At 45.7% G+C, this 12,018-nt stretch overlaps 1 protein-coding gene across 3 annotated transcripts in view; it reads right to left on the bottom strand.

The window, feature by feature from the left end:
- ano8a (anoctamin 8a) overlaps positions 1-12,018 on the bottom strand; it is a 91,044-nt gene that overhangs the window by 77,894 nt on the left and 1,132 nt on the right. For all 3 annotated transcript variants that reach the window (XR_011515542.1, XM_054737249.2, XM_054737247.2), the window contains exon 2: positions 7,306-7,416. Coding sequence is in view for 2 of the 3 variants with exons in the window: in XM_054737249.2 (XP_054593224.2) it covers positions 7,306-7,416 (111 nt within the window). In the remaining variant the exon portion in view is untranslated. The remainder of the gene's footprint in view (positions 1-7,305; positions 7,417-12,018) is intronic.

Raw genomic sequence — 12,018 nt, 5'->3', positions numbered from 1 at the left:
CATGATGATATGGGGCATCTTGGGGTTGAACGTACGACAGATCTCATTCGGTCCCGTTTTTACTGGCCAAGAATGGCTAGTGATATCGAAATCAAAGTTAAAACTTGCGAAAGATGTATCCGTCGGAAGGCCCTCCCTGACAAAGCTGCTCCAATGGTGAATATTACCACCACCAGACCTATGGAGTTAGTTTGCATGGATTTTCTCTCCATAGAACCAGACAGTAAGAACACTAAAGATGTCTTAGTGATTACAGACCATTTTACAAAGTATGCAGTGTCCATCCCAACCAAAGATCAGAAAGCCACCACCGTCGCGAAGAACCTGTGGGAACATTTTTTAGTCCACTAAGGGTTTCCTGAGCGTCTTCATAGTGATCAGGGACGGGATTTCGAATCACGTACAATCAAGGAACTTTGTTCTTTACTTGGTATCCGTAAAGTCAGAACGAGCCCTTATCACCCTCGTGGCAACCCCGTTGAACGGTACAATCGTACATTACTCAGCATGTTGGGAACTTTACAAGCCACTGAGAAACATCACTGGCGCGATTTTGTAAAACCACTTACTCACTCGTACAATTGTACAAAAAATGACGTGACGGGATACTCTCCCTACGAGCTAATGTTCGGTAGGCAGCCTCGGTTTCCTATAGATATTGCCTTTGGGTTACCGCATTTGAACAAGCCCTCTATAACTCATTCTCAGTATGTTAAAGAACTGAAGAGTCATCTGGAACAGAGTTATGACATTGTCATAAAAAACTCTCAAAAAACAGCGAGGAAGAACAAAGAACGGTTCGACAGAAACATTCGTGAGTCCACACTAGGTGTGGGAGATCGTGTTTTAGTCCGAAATCTTCGCTTAAGAGAAAAGCATAAATTAGCAGACAAATGGGAGCAAACAGTGTATATAGTTCTCAAACAGATGGAAAACTTGCCAGTATACACTGTAAAACCAGAGAACGGAGAAGGACCCAACAGAACACTCCACAGAGATCTTTTACTGCCTTGTGGTTTTCTCTCTTCATTAGAAAATGAAACAGAACGCGTTACGAAACCTAGCAGACCTCATACAAGACAGAGTTCAGCCTTAGAACCTGACCCAGATGAGCCACTTGACGAAGAGGTAGATGAGTTTTATTACTCTGATCTTCCACAAGTGCTAAACCGACCATCCTATCAAATAGCGGTCACCTTGCCAAATAGGGAACTCATAGCAGATTCAGGACCGGTAAATAATATTCAACAACAAAACACACTATCCTTACACACAGGGGATCGCAAGGAACCAACCTTAGCTGGTAATGAAAATGCTGAATTGTCCTTACTTGACAAAGGCATCAACACCGAAACATTCTTACCTGACAGAATGAGTGAAACTGCGACATTCTTACCTGAAAGAGTGAAAGAAGCAGCAACATACTTACCTGAAAAAACGAAAAAAAACGAAGTATACTTACCTGACGTAGAAACGGGGATGAAACTAACACAAACCTACCTCAATTGGATGGTGTCCTAAAGTCGCAGCAACGTGATGTAAGTTTTGAACCCATCATACACGATCAGACACATACATCTGAAAAGACCAAAGTCTTAGAGAATAGCTCATCAGCTCTGTCGGAAACAGAGAGCTCACTTCGTCCTGTCTCAGTTGAGAATCAAACCGAAACGGATGAGCATGATACTGTGCAACCAGAGATGTATGTCAGGAGATCTGAACGAAGTAGTCAGCCTCCTCAAAGACTAACTTACTCTCAATTGGGCAATCCACTAGTGACCGTAGTTAGGTCCCTTTTCCAAGGACTTAATAAAGCTTTTATTGACTCTCTTACTCAAGAAGTTGTGTACCCCGTAGAAACAATGCACAGGGACGTGCATGATATTTAATGGGGGAGGATGTAACCCAGAAGCTAGAACCTTAATGAGGTATTAACTAATTGGCTTACTAATATGATCCATCCTCAATTTAGATAAAATATAAAATATAAATTAAGGAAATTAACAATACTAATTAATAGATATCTAATTAACTAATAGATAATTTCATAATGAATTATTGGAAGGGTGAATAACTAAAATAACGAGTTTAATATTAAACATCGGTTAAAACAAGAATCTTGAACATCACTAACAGAAACAGAAGAGGAAAGCTGTATACTATTGGTCCAGGTGGGAATCTGAAATTTCATTGGCTGAGAGAAATAAGTCCCGCCTCCGCGAAATAAAACCGTGCGACGCAGCTGAGCGAGAGGAGAGACAAACGGCTGTGCAGCACGCAGATACAGAAAGCAAAGACTGAGCGGTTAGAGAGAGAGAGAGAGAGAGAAAAAAAAACAACGGTCGAGGCCGTGAAGAACCCTGATTTGGGTGCCGCATAGATAGAGGGAGAGGCGGACTTGACTCCTTCTAATAAGAGCTAGGAACTTGGAACCAACGCGGTGAGTAAAGAAAAAAGAAGAGAAAAAGCTAACGATGCAACTTAAAAAAAAAAGGAAACTTAAATAGCTTATCAAATTAATTCCATTCTTATAGATTTGTGTGGAGACGACAGAGTGAACCAATCCTCTGTAGGAGGGAACCGTTGGAGCGCGTTGGTGAGTGAATGAGATTAAATTCAGTAAATTATTAAATTCAAAAAGCTAATTACAGCAACCGAGGTGACAGCAGTGGGCTGCTAGACGTTAGATCCCAGGAGTTAACATCTCAAACTACCAGTTAACGGTGGTAGGGCATATAGGAGTTAACGGCTCAAACCGCCAGTTAACGGCGGTAGGGCATATGGGATTCCCAGGAGTTAACGGCTCAAACCGCCAGTTAATGGTGGTACGGCCTAGATGTACAAGGTCCTCAGGGGCGTTATAGCTAACGCCATAGAATTAGCAATGCGTCCCTTAACCAAACATTTAATAATAAAAAAAATAGATAAATAAAAATAAATAAAAGCTAACTGATTAGGGAGGAATTATTTTACAAAGGTGGACCAAAGGACCAGAATTTATATTTTGTTGAATTTTGTTATAGAACATTTTATTTATTTATTTATTTATTTATTTATTTATTTATTTATTTATTTATTTATTTATTTATTGTGTTACAGATATACAAGGTGTCACAATGCTGTATAGAAACACAACTAAATGTATCCTTGTTGTCATGAATGTATTTCTTGTTGAATAGTGTAGAGTAATAGAATCTAACTGAGCCTATTGAGCTGAACAGTTGTTGTCATATGTAATTATATTTCCAGAGCTACTGAGAATTATTTTAATAGACAATCAAATTGATGTTATGTTAGTTGAACTGTGAACCCAAACATGATTGGCTATGCCAATAGAGTGAAGCATTTGTTTAAGTCTGTAAGACTTTATGCTGTGATGTGACGAGAAGGGTCGATGCCAACTCGCTAACAGTCCTGTTGTTTACAGGCTGGGTTTTTTTTTTTCCTTGGGTTTGATCCCGACTCCTATGATCACTCACTTGGAACGAGAACTGGATTTCTTCCTGACGAGGGAGATGGCGAGCCTTAACCACTGAACGAACCAGGACATCTCAAGTAACTGAAGAGCAGACTGCTCTCTTCTGTGAACAATCTCAACGGTGCGGTAGGAAAAAATCGCACCACCGGACTCTGACTTTCACCCCAAGCGTGGGGATTTGACTTGACGCCGGCTGACTTGTGACTCATATGATCAAATCTCATACCGAGCATTTTACTATTGTCGATTGTTTTCATCTGTTTTTGTGTGTTATCTTTATGTGTTATATTTCCCATTATTATTAAAATTTAGTATATAAACCGTTTCATGCTATACCCGTGACTCCAGTCATTCTTAAACAACCTCCAATTCTCCCCGAACCTAATTATTGGCCCATTTGTTTATTTTTTCTTTTAATTATCTTATTGTATCCTGTAATCCGGTTACACTGCCACACTAATATCCGCGATAAACATCTGTTTAAGTACCGGAAGAGGTTATCTTTGCTTTCTGAATGTCCATATTGCTAGATATGCTGAGTTTTAGGGCGAAATCCTGGGGAATTTTGTCTAGAAATGCAATTACCTAACCGTGCGCGATCCCGCGGTGGCTAATCATTTTTTGGCAGCGAGTCAATTTATGGCACAACACCGGCTCGGGTTTCTCCTCCTCCTCCCTCTTTTCTTCTCCAACCTGTCGCTGGGCTGAGGCTCCATCACTTCCTAAATTGATTTTACTTGAACCTTCACTACCAAACAACTGTGAGATTTTAACACATGTGCCAGCATCAGCCTGAAGGGCCAGTTTCCGCTCCTCCTTTCCGTTTTTTGTTCTCCATTTTGTAAAGCTCGTCTGTCTGTTTACTGAGATTCACAAACAACTGGCGGGTGCATCAGACCTCTGGCTATTGGTCCAGCCCAGAGTGTATTATTACCAATTGGCCAATCCACCAACTTTTACGAGGCGTCGCGTGGGGCGGCGCGGGCAAGTTGTCCGCAACAACTAGAGGCCAGGAAAAAAAAAAAAAAAAAAAAAAAAACAGACACCGGCCCATAAAAGATGAAAGGGTCGGCCCAGCGGGCAGTTGCCCGCTATGCCCTATGGTCAGTCCAGCGCTGGGCCTTGGCCAAATCAATGAAAGCTGCAATGCAGACCTGCTTACTGTCTAATGCTGTGATAATATCATCAAGAACTTTCATGGTGGCTGTCATGCGCCCATGACCAGTCCGGAAACCAGACTGCAGGTCTGAAAGAATGTGATTGGAGACAAAGAAGTGGTTCAACTGTTTGAGAACTAACTTCTCGAAGACTTTGGCTAAACATGGTAATATGGAGATGGGTCGATAGCAATTAGAATCAGAGTCAGACCCACCTTTGAAGAGAGTAACGATCATGGCTGATTTGAAATCTGAAGGTAAAATGGAGAACTGTAGAGACAGATTAAATATTCTTGTAATGGGAGTGGCAATAAAATGAGCAGATGCTTTTAAGAAAATAGGGTCTATTTCATCAACGCCAGCAGATTTGTTTGGATCCAGCTTGGTTAGTTAATCCTGCTCTTCTGGGACAGTGAGAGGTTTGAAGGAGAGACCAGTACTGCTGGATGGAGAAGGTTGAATTATGGCCGGATCTCGTCGATCCCTGGATCCTTGCCACCAAGGAGCTTTTAGACAACCTCACTGACCTCAGCACCAGAGATTGGAGAGCCAAACCCAAAGTCCCCGGACCCAATTTCCTCACTAGAAGACGTGCTGGTGGTATTGAGGAGGTCTTCTAAGTACTTTACCCACCAATCCACAACTTCCCGAGTCGAGATCAGCAGCACACCATCCCCACTTCAAACAGTGTTGGTAGCACATTTCCCTCCTGTGGCGCTGGATGATGGAACAGAATCTCCTTGAAGCTGTACGGAAGTCTTGCTCCATGGTCTCACCAAACTTCTCCCCAGACTCGGTTTTTGCCACTGTGACATTCCGGGCTGCACTTCGCTTGGCCTGCCAGTACCCATCCGCTGCCTGTGGAGTCCCACAGGCCAAAAGACCTGATAAGACTCTTTCTTCAGCTTGACGGCATCCCTTACCGTTGGTGTCCACCAGCAGGTTCAGGGATTGCCACCATGACAGGCATCGACGACCCTGTGGCCGTAGCTCCGGTCGACCGCCTCCACAATAGAAGCACGGAACATGACCAATTCGGACTCAATGTCCCCTGCCTCCCCAATAACATTTTGGAAGTTCTGTTGAAGATGGGAATTGAAACTTCTTCTGACGGGGCTCTGCTAGATGTTACCAGCAGACCCTCACAATACGTTTGGGCCTGCCAAGTTTGACCGGCATCCTCCCCCACCATCAAAGCAAACTAACCACCAGGTAATGGTCAATTGCCAGCTCCGCCCCTCTGTTCACCCGAGTGTCCAAGACATGAAGCTGCAGATCAGACAAAATGACAACAAAGTCGATCATTGAGTTGTGGCCTAAGGTATCCTGGTGCCCAAGTGTAAATTTGGACACCTTTGTCTGAACATGGTGTTCATTATGGACAATCCATGGCGAGCACAGAAGTCCAATAACAAAACACTGCTCAGATTCAGATCAGGGGGGCCCTTCCTCCCCACCACACCTCTCACTGTCGTTGCCCAAGTGAGCGTTAAAGTCCCCCAGCAGAACGAGTGCTCTCCAGCACCTCCTCCAAGAACTCCAAAAAGGGTGGGTAGTCTTAACTGTAGTTTGGTGCATAAGCAACATAGGTAGAGGGAGGCTACCCTCTCATACAATGTACAGGCATCAAGATGGGGGCAACTAGTATGCCCACCCCTGCTCGGCGCCTCTACATCGGGGAAACTCTAGAGTGGTAGAGTGTCCAACCCCTCCCAAGGAAGCTGGTTTTGGAGCCAGAGCCATGCATCGAGGTGAGTTTGACTAAATTTAGTCGGAACCTCTCAACCTCGCACACCAACTCAGGCTCTTTTGTCACCAGAGAGGTGACATTCCACGTGCCGAGAGCCAGCATCTGTAGCCAAGGATCAGACCGCCAAGGTCCCCTCCTTCTGCCACAATCCATTACACATTGCACCCGACCCCTTTGGCTCCTTCCACAAGTGGTGATCCCATGGAAAGGAGGACCCACATTTCCTCTTTGGGCTGTGCCCGGCCGGGCTCCATGGGTGGAAGACTGGCAACCAGACGCTCAACAACGTGCCCCACCTCCAGGCCTGGCTCCAGAGGGGGATCCCGGTGACCCGCGACCGGACGAGGGAACACGGTTTCCATTTGAAGTAATCATCATAACAGTTGTTTGGGCTGTTCTCTTTCTGATCCCTCGCCGAGGACCTGTTTGCCATGGGTGACCCTACCAGAGGCATAAAGCCTCAGACTACTTAGCTCCTATGATCATTGAGACACTCAAACCCCTCCACCACGGTAAGGTGGCAGCCCAGGGAGCCCAGGCTTTTGGTAAGCTACATTTAGTACCCTGACCTTGTATTCAACAATGAGATAAATGTGGTTTTCAAAAAGGAAAGTGTGAGTAAAAATGTAGCATGACCACTGCTCTCTAAATGATCAAATATTTACTTCTCTGACCCCGTTTGTTTGAACATCACACAATGAACAGGATGTGTTTTTAACTCTGGGTGTGTGTATGTGTGTGTAAATGTGTGCGTTTGTTTAATAAAACGTCTCCAGTCAAAGTGCTGCTCCATTATAGCAGTTTGTACTTGGAGGTTCATCCCTCGAGACCTCTTTATGTTGTGAGGATACAGATGATCAGTCGGTCATCAGAGGCTGTCTGTGTGAGCTGATCACTTGACACATCAGAGAGTACCGTACCTGGGAATGTCATCAGGATGTCACAGTTTTCAGTGGGAACCATCCTTAGCCAGGATTTGCGAGAAATTATATAATGTCTGGCCAGCACGAGTCTCTTCCCGAACAATTTATCTGAAATGAAACAAAGAGCATGTGGGTAGATCAGATGGAGTCCGAAAATGTGTGTGTGTGTGTGTGTGTGTGTGTGTGTGTGTGTGTGTGTGTGTGTGTGTGTGTGTGTGTGTGTGTGTGTGTGTGTGTGTGTGTGTGTGTGTGTGTGTGTGTGTGTGTGTGTGTGTGTGTGTGTGTGCGTGTGTGATGATCACATGCACAGCCACTGCCACTTGTCTCTGACACCGTTGTCCTCATTTATTTGCTTTTATAACGAGACACAGTAACAGATCTTGCTTGCTGGTTTCTTTGCTGCCATGGTGTCAACACTGAGCAAACACAACGATACTCTGCAAACAGGTTAGAGAGTAAACAGTCCCTGACAAACTGCACTTACGGCTGTGAATGCTGTCATTAAACCAACGAGCAGGGTTCACTGCAGGAACTGATGCCAAATGTCGAGCAAGAGGTGGGGACGTACAAACTGACAATGCAAAGATTATCTGAAGTATAGGCATCCTCAGGACAAACACTGACAATATTTAAACCCAGGGCAAAGGTCCAGAGTGTGCCTCCTGGTGTGTGTGGGGACAAAAACATGTTGAGTAAAAGTGAAAGAGTCCACGAGGCTGGAAACTCTCTACAGAAAGTAGCTGAGTTGGTAACACTGTAGTGAGACGTGTGCACAATGTGCAGCGCAAGAGTAAATGGTAAATGGTCTGTATTTGATATAGCACCTTCTAGAGTCCTGGAACCCCCCAAGGCGCTTTACAACACAATCAGTCATTCACCCATTCACACCCTGGTGGTGATGAGCTACAATGTAGCCACAGCTGCCCTGGGGCACTGACAAAGGCAAGGCTGCCATACACAGGCACCACCAGTCCCTCCAACCACCACCAGCATCAAGGCGGGTTAAGTGTCTTGCCCAAGGACACAGCGACAGACTGAGCGGTGCTCGAACCTGCAACCTTCCAATTACGGGGCGAGCACTTAACTCCTGTGCCACCGTCGCCCACAAAGTAAACACAAAGAAGGAGGAAATGATCAGGTTATTTATTTTAAGTTTGATTGAGATTAAAATTCAGTTACTTACCCATCTCTAGAGTGGAGGTTAACCCTGACAATGGCCCAGAGCATCAAGAGTCCCTAGACACAGGTCGGTCCTTCACATGGGCTTAAAGGTGGTCCATTGATTGAAAATTTGTCCCAATTACAATTTGGGTATTCATAATTAATAAAATGATCCCATTTTTGTGCTCTTTCGTCAAGGTTTACTATCAGCTGTTCCGAGTGTTGCCAAATTAGGGTTTAGTCACCATTTCTGACAACTTTTCAGACCACCTTAATGACTTTTTTTTCCCACAAGCGCTTAGCGACAAACCTTGAGACATTTCTGAGGACCCTCAAAGGGACATTAAGGAGGTCAAACAACCAATACATGAATAGAAATTCAAATTTGTATTCCTCATGCATTCTCCTGCGATGCCCTGGTCTTGTAGAGCGGTCCCTGGCATTTTTCCTGTGATTGCCTCTGTGTTCCTGTAGAGTCACAGAAAACGAACGAGCCTGCTGCCCCAGGGCCTTCCAGAGTGATGCGTGATGATGTCATGTGCGTTCACGCTCAGGCATAGCCCGTAGAGTTAAGGTTGGTTTATGCTTGACGCGTCCGCGAGGTCCGCACAGCTCCGCGCGGAAAAGTTGCGTCATTTTGCGTCATTTTAACAACCACGCCCCTCCACCGCGCCTCCGCACGGCCCAAGATTTCCGCAAGGCGCACTTCGGAAAATTTCTAACCACGCGGACGGACGGACACAGAAAAACAAGGCGGACCGGCAAGAACTAGTATGGCAGAGGTTGGTAAATACAGACATTTGTATGATTCAGCTCTCAAAGATCACCGTGATCAACATGTTGTTAATAATTCTTGGAGAGAAATAGCTCACACTGTCGGAAAAGCAGGGACGCTGTTAAAAATGGTGGAATGCCGTGTTGTAAACAGTCATTTCTACTTCTACTATGGTGTAGTGCTGGATGCATGCCGTAGAGCTCCATGCTGCCCCCTACAGTTTAGGAGAATATTGGCTCACCGCAGAGACGAGCCGCACGAACAACAAACGCTGCGAGTTGTGAAGCGCGTTCCATCCGCGAGCCGCATCACCGCGCGGAAAGGGAATGTGTCAAGCATAAACCAAGCTTCAGCTATCTGTAGCTTAGCGGCAGAGCGAGGGGCATTGTTGCTGACTCAGCTACTTTGTTGCTGCTCCTAGCGCCTAGCGACATTTCTGAGTGCCCTTTGCTACTTCCTGTGGAACATTCTTGTAGATATTCCCTGCACTGTAACAACAAACCATTTGCAGTCCGAACTGTTCTCCCGGGAACAAGCAAAAAGAATGATAATCTGTGCATGACAAAATCCCTGACCCGGGAGCCACGAACACTCAGGCAGACCAAGGCACAAGCCCCCACACCAGGTGTGGCTGGGGGAGGGGAGACGAAGATGTATATCTCCGAAGGAGGTCCCAGGAGAAGGGGGGAGTCAAAGGCCCCACCTGACATATACAGTCACACACAAACACAGTCACACACTCCCTCCCTCATGCTCACACATGCACATACAACCAAAGACTTACAAAAACGCACGCCGGACACCCACTCATGCTCCCCATGCACACCCTATTCACTCTGGTCCCGGTACTGCTGCACATGGGGTACAACCATCACCGGTTACCAGAGTTTGACCCTTTCTGCTGGGGTGCTGATGAGCAGGCTCCCCCGCCCAACGCCGAGCACAGCAACCCACCACCCCAGACCCCAACCAGACGGCCAGATCTCCCTCCTAGCCTCCAGCCCCAGGAAGCCAAGCAACAACAGAGGTGTACTAAGACCCCTAGTCTCCCTCCACCTGCTCCAATATGGTGTTAGTGAGTGTTGATGAGGTGTACTCCATGGCTGTGGTGAGCGGGCAGTGCGGGCATCATCCGGCCATGCCAGCTGATGCCACCACACCACCCCAGTTGCACCCTCAGCCCCCAGTGTCTAAGTGCAGTTTAAAATTGGAAGTGGGCACCGGCACTCGGGAGGAGGCTGAGAAATCCCCCTGCCAAATGCTGTTGAATGTGTTCACTCCCAAGGCCCTGAGTGTGTGTTTGCGTTGAATGTCATTGGTGGAAGTGTTTAAGGTGCAAATAAAATTGGGGGGCAGGTTGCCACAGGAATGCGGACAAGGGGTCCATGCCCGCACTTCCTGACTTGCCCACCCCCCAGGGTCCTATGTGCATGTTTGTGTGATGATGTGAGGGAGCAGGAGGAGGAAAATTTTAACTAATTTAATAGTAATGGGGGAAAGGGTTGGTGCTTTCACAGCAAGCCAGGGGCTTTCTGTTTGTGATAGCAGCAACATGTTTTAGGCTGCTTGTCTAGCGTGCCTGAATTGTGTAGAACAGTCTAAACCTGTAAACTGCACTGGTACCAGACTGAGTCAGCTGTTGTTTTCATTCAGGAGTGTGCATGTACAGCATGCAGCTGCATGCGCACCTCATGCACGAGCTTACTAATGAAGCTGCAGTTACTCGTTTGGCCTGAGGGGGTGATCACCAGCATAAAAATAAACTCCTTATAGTGTCTTTAACTTATTTCTTAACAACTGAACTAGACTAGTGTTGCTCAGTGGTCCAAAGTCTTCTTTTCACCATACCATTTTATTTGTATGGCACATTTCATATACAGCATGAGAGCTGTCCAAAGTGCTGCACAGGCAAATACAGCTACCTGAAAACAATAAAACGATAAAAACACTAAAAATCATTGATAAAACAGCAACACTGAAACAGATAAACAGAAGTTAAAACACTAAAAGCACAGATAAGACAATCAAACAGGGAAAGAAGTTAACAGCCAACCCATAAAAATGGGTTTTTAAATGAGATTTAAATCCCCCAAAGAGGCATCCGGCCTTACAATGATAGGTAGTGCATTCCACAGCTGGGGGGGGGGGGGGGGGAGCATGGACGCATTTCTAGATTAAAGTAGAGTTTGCAGGTCATTTGATCAAAATTGCATCAAGATCTAGGTTGTCCAACAAACTGGCCTGACCTGATACCGCCCCTAAAGAGAACTTGTTGGGTAGTGTCAAGAAGGCATTGAGACACACCAGACTCCCGGGCTGCAGAAGGTGTGATGGCTTCCATCACGTCACATGTAGGGTGATCTGGTAAATGAATACACTAATGGTGTCCATTTGTTTTTAATGTTACTGAGGTCAACAGCCTCTGTCGGTGCACCCCAGGGCAGCTGTGGCTACATTGTAGCTCATCACTGTCAGTCGTGAATGTGTGTTTAAATTAGGGCTACACAATATATCGTAAATATATCGTTATCGTGATATCAGCATGCACAATATGCATATCGCAAAGAACAGATAAATATCGCAGTGAACGGTCTGCTCAAATGTTTGCTACACATAATTTATTCTGTCAGTCAAACGGAAGCATGATGGGTTTTTTAACAAATCAGAGCTCTTCACCCATTTGGCCAATGGGTGGGTTCTCATAGGTCAGATGCCCGCCCCCGAAGCAGATGGCACTTAATTTTGATGGTTAGCAAACACCCGAGTTAGCTTTG

This window comes from Nothobranchius furzeri, chromosome 11, assembly GCF_043380555.1.
Source record: "Nothobranchius furzeri strain GRZ-AD chromosome 11, NfurGRZ-RIMD1, whole genome shotgun sequence".
NCBI classification, from domain to species: Eukaryota; Metazoa; Chordata; class Actinopteri; order Cyprinodontiformes; family Nothobranchiidae; genus Nothobranchius; species Nothobranchius furzeri.
Note: the sequence above shows the minus strand (reverse complement) of the source record. Positions and strands in the feature narration are given on the sequence as shown.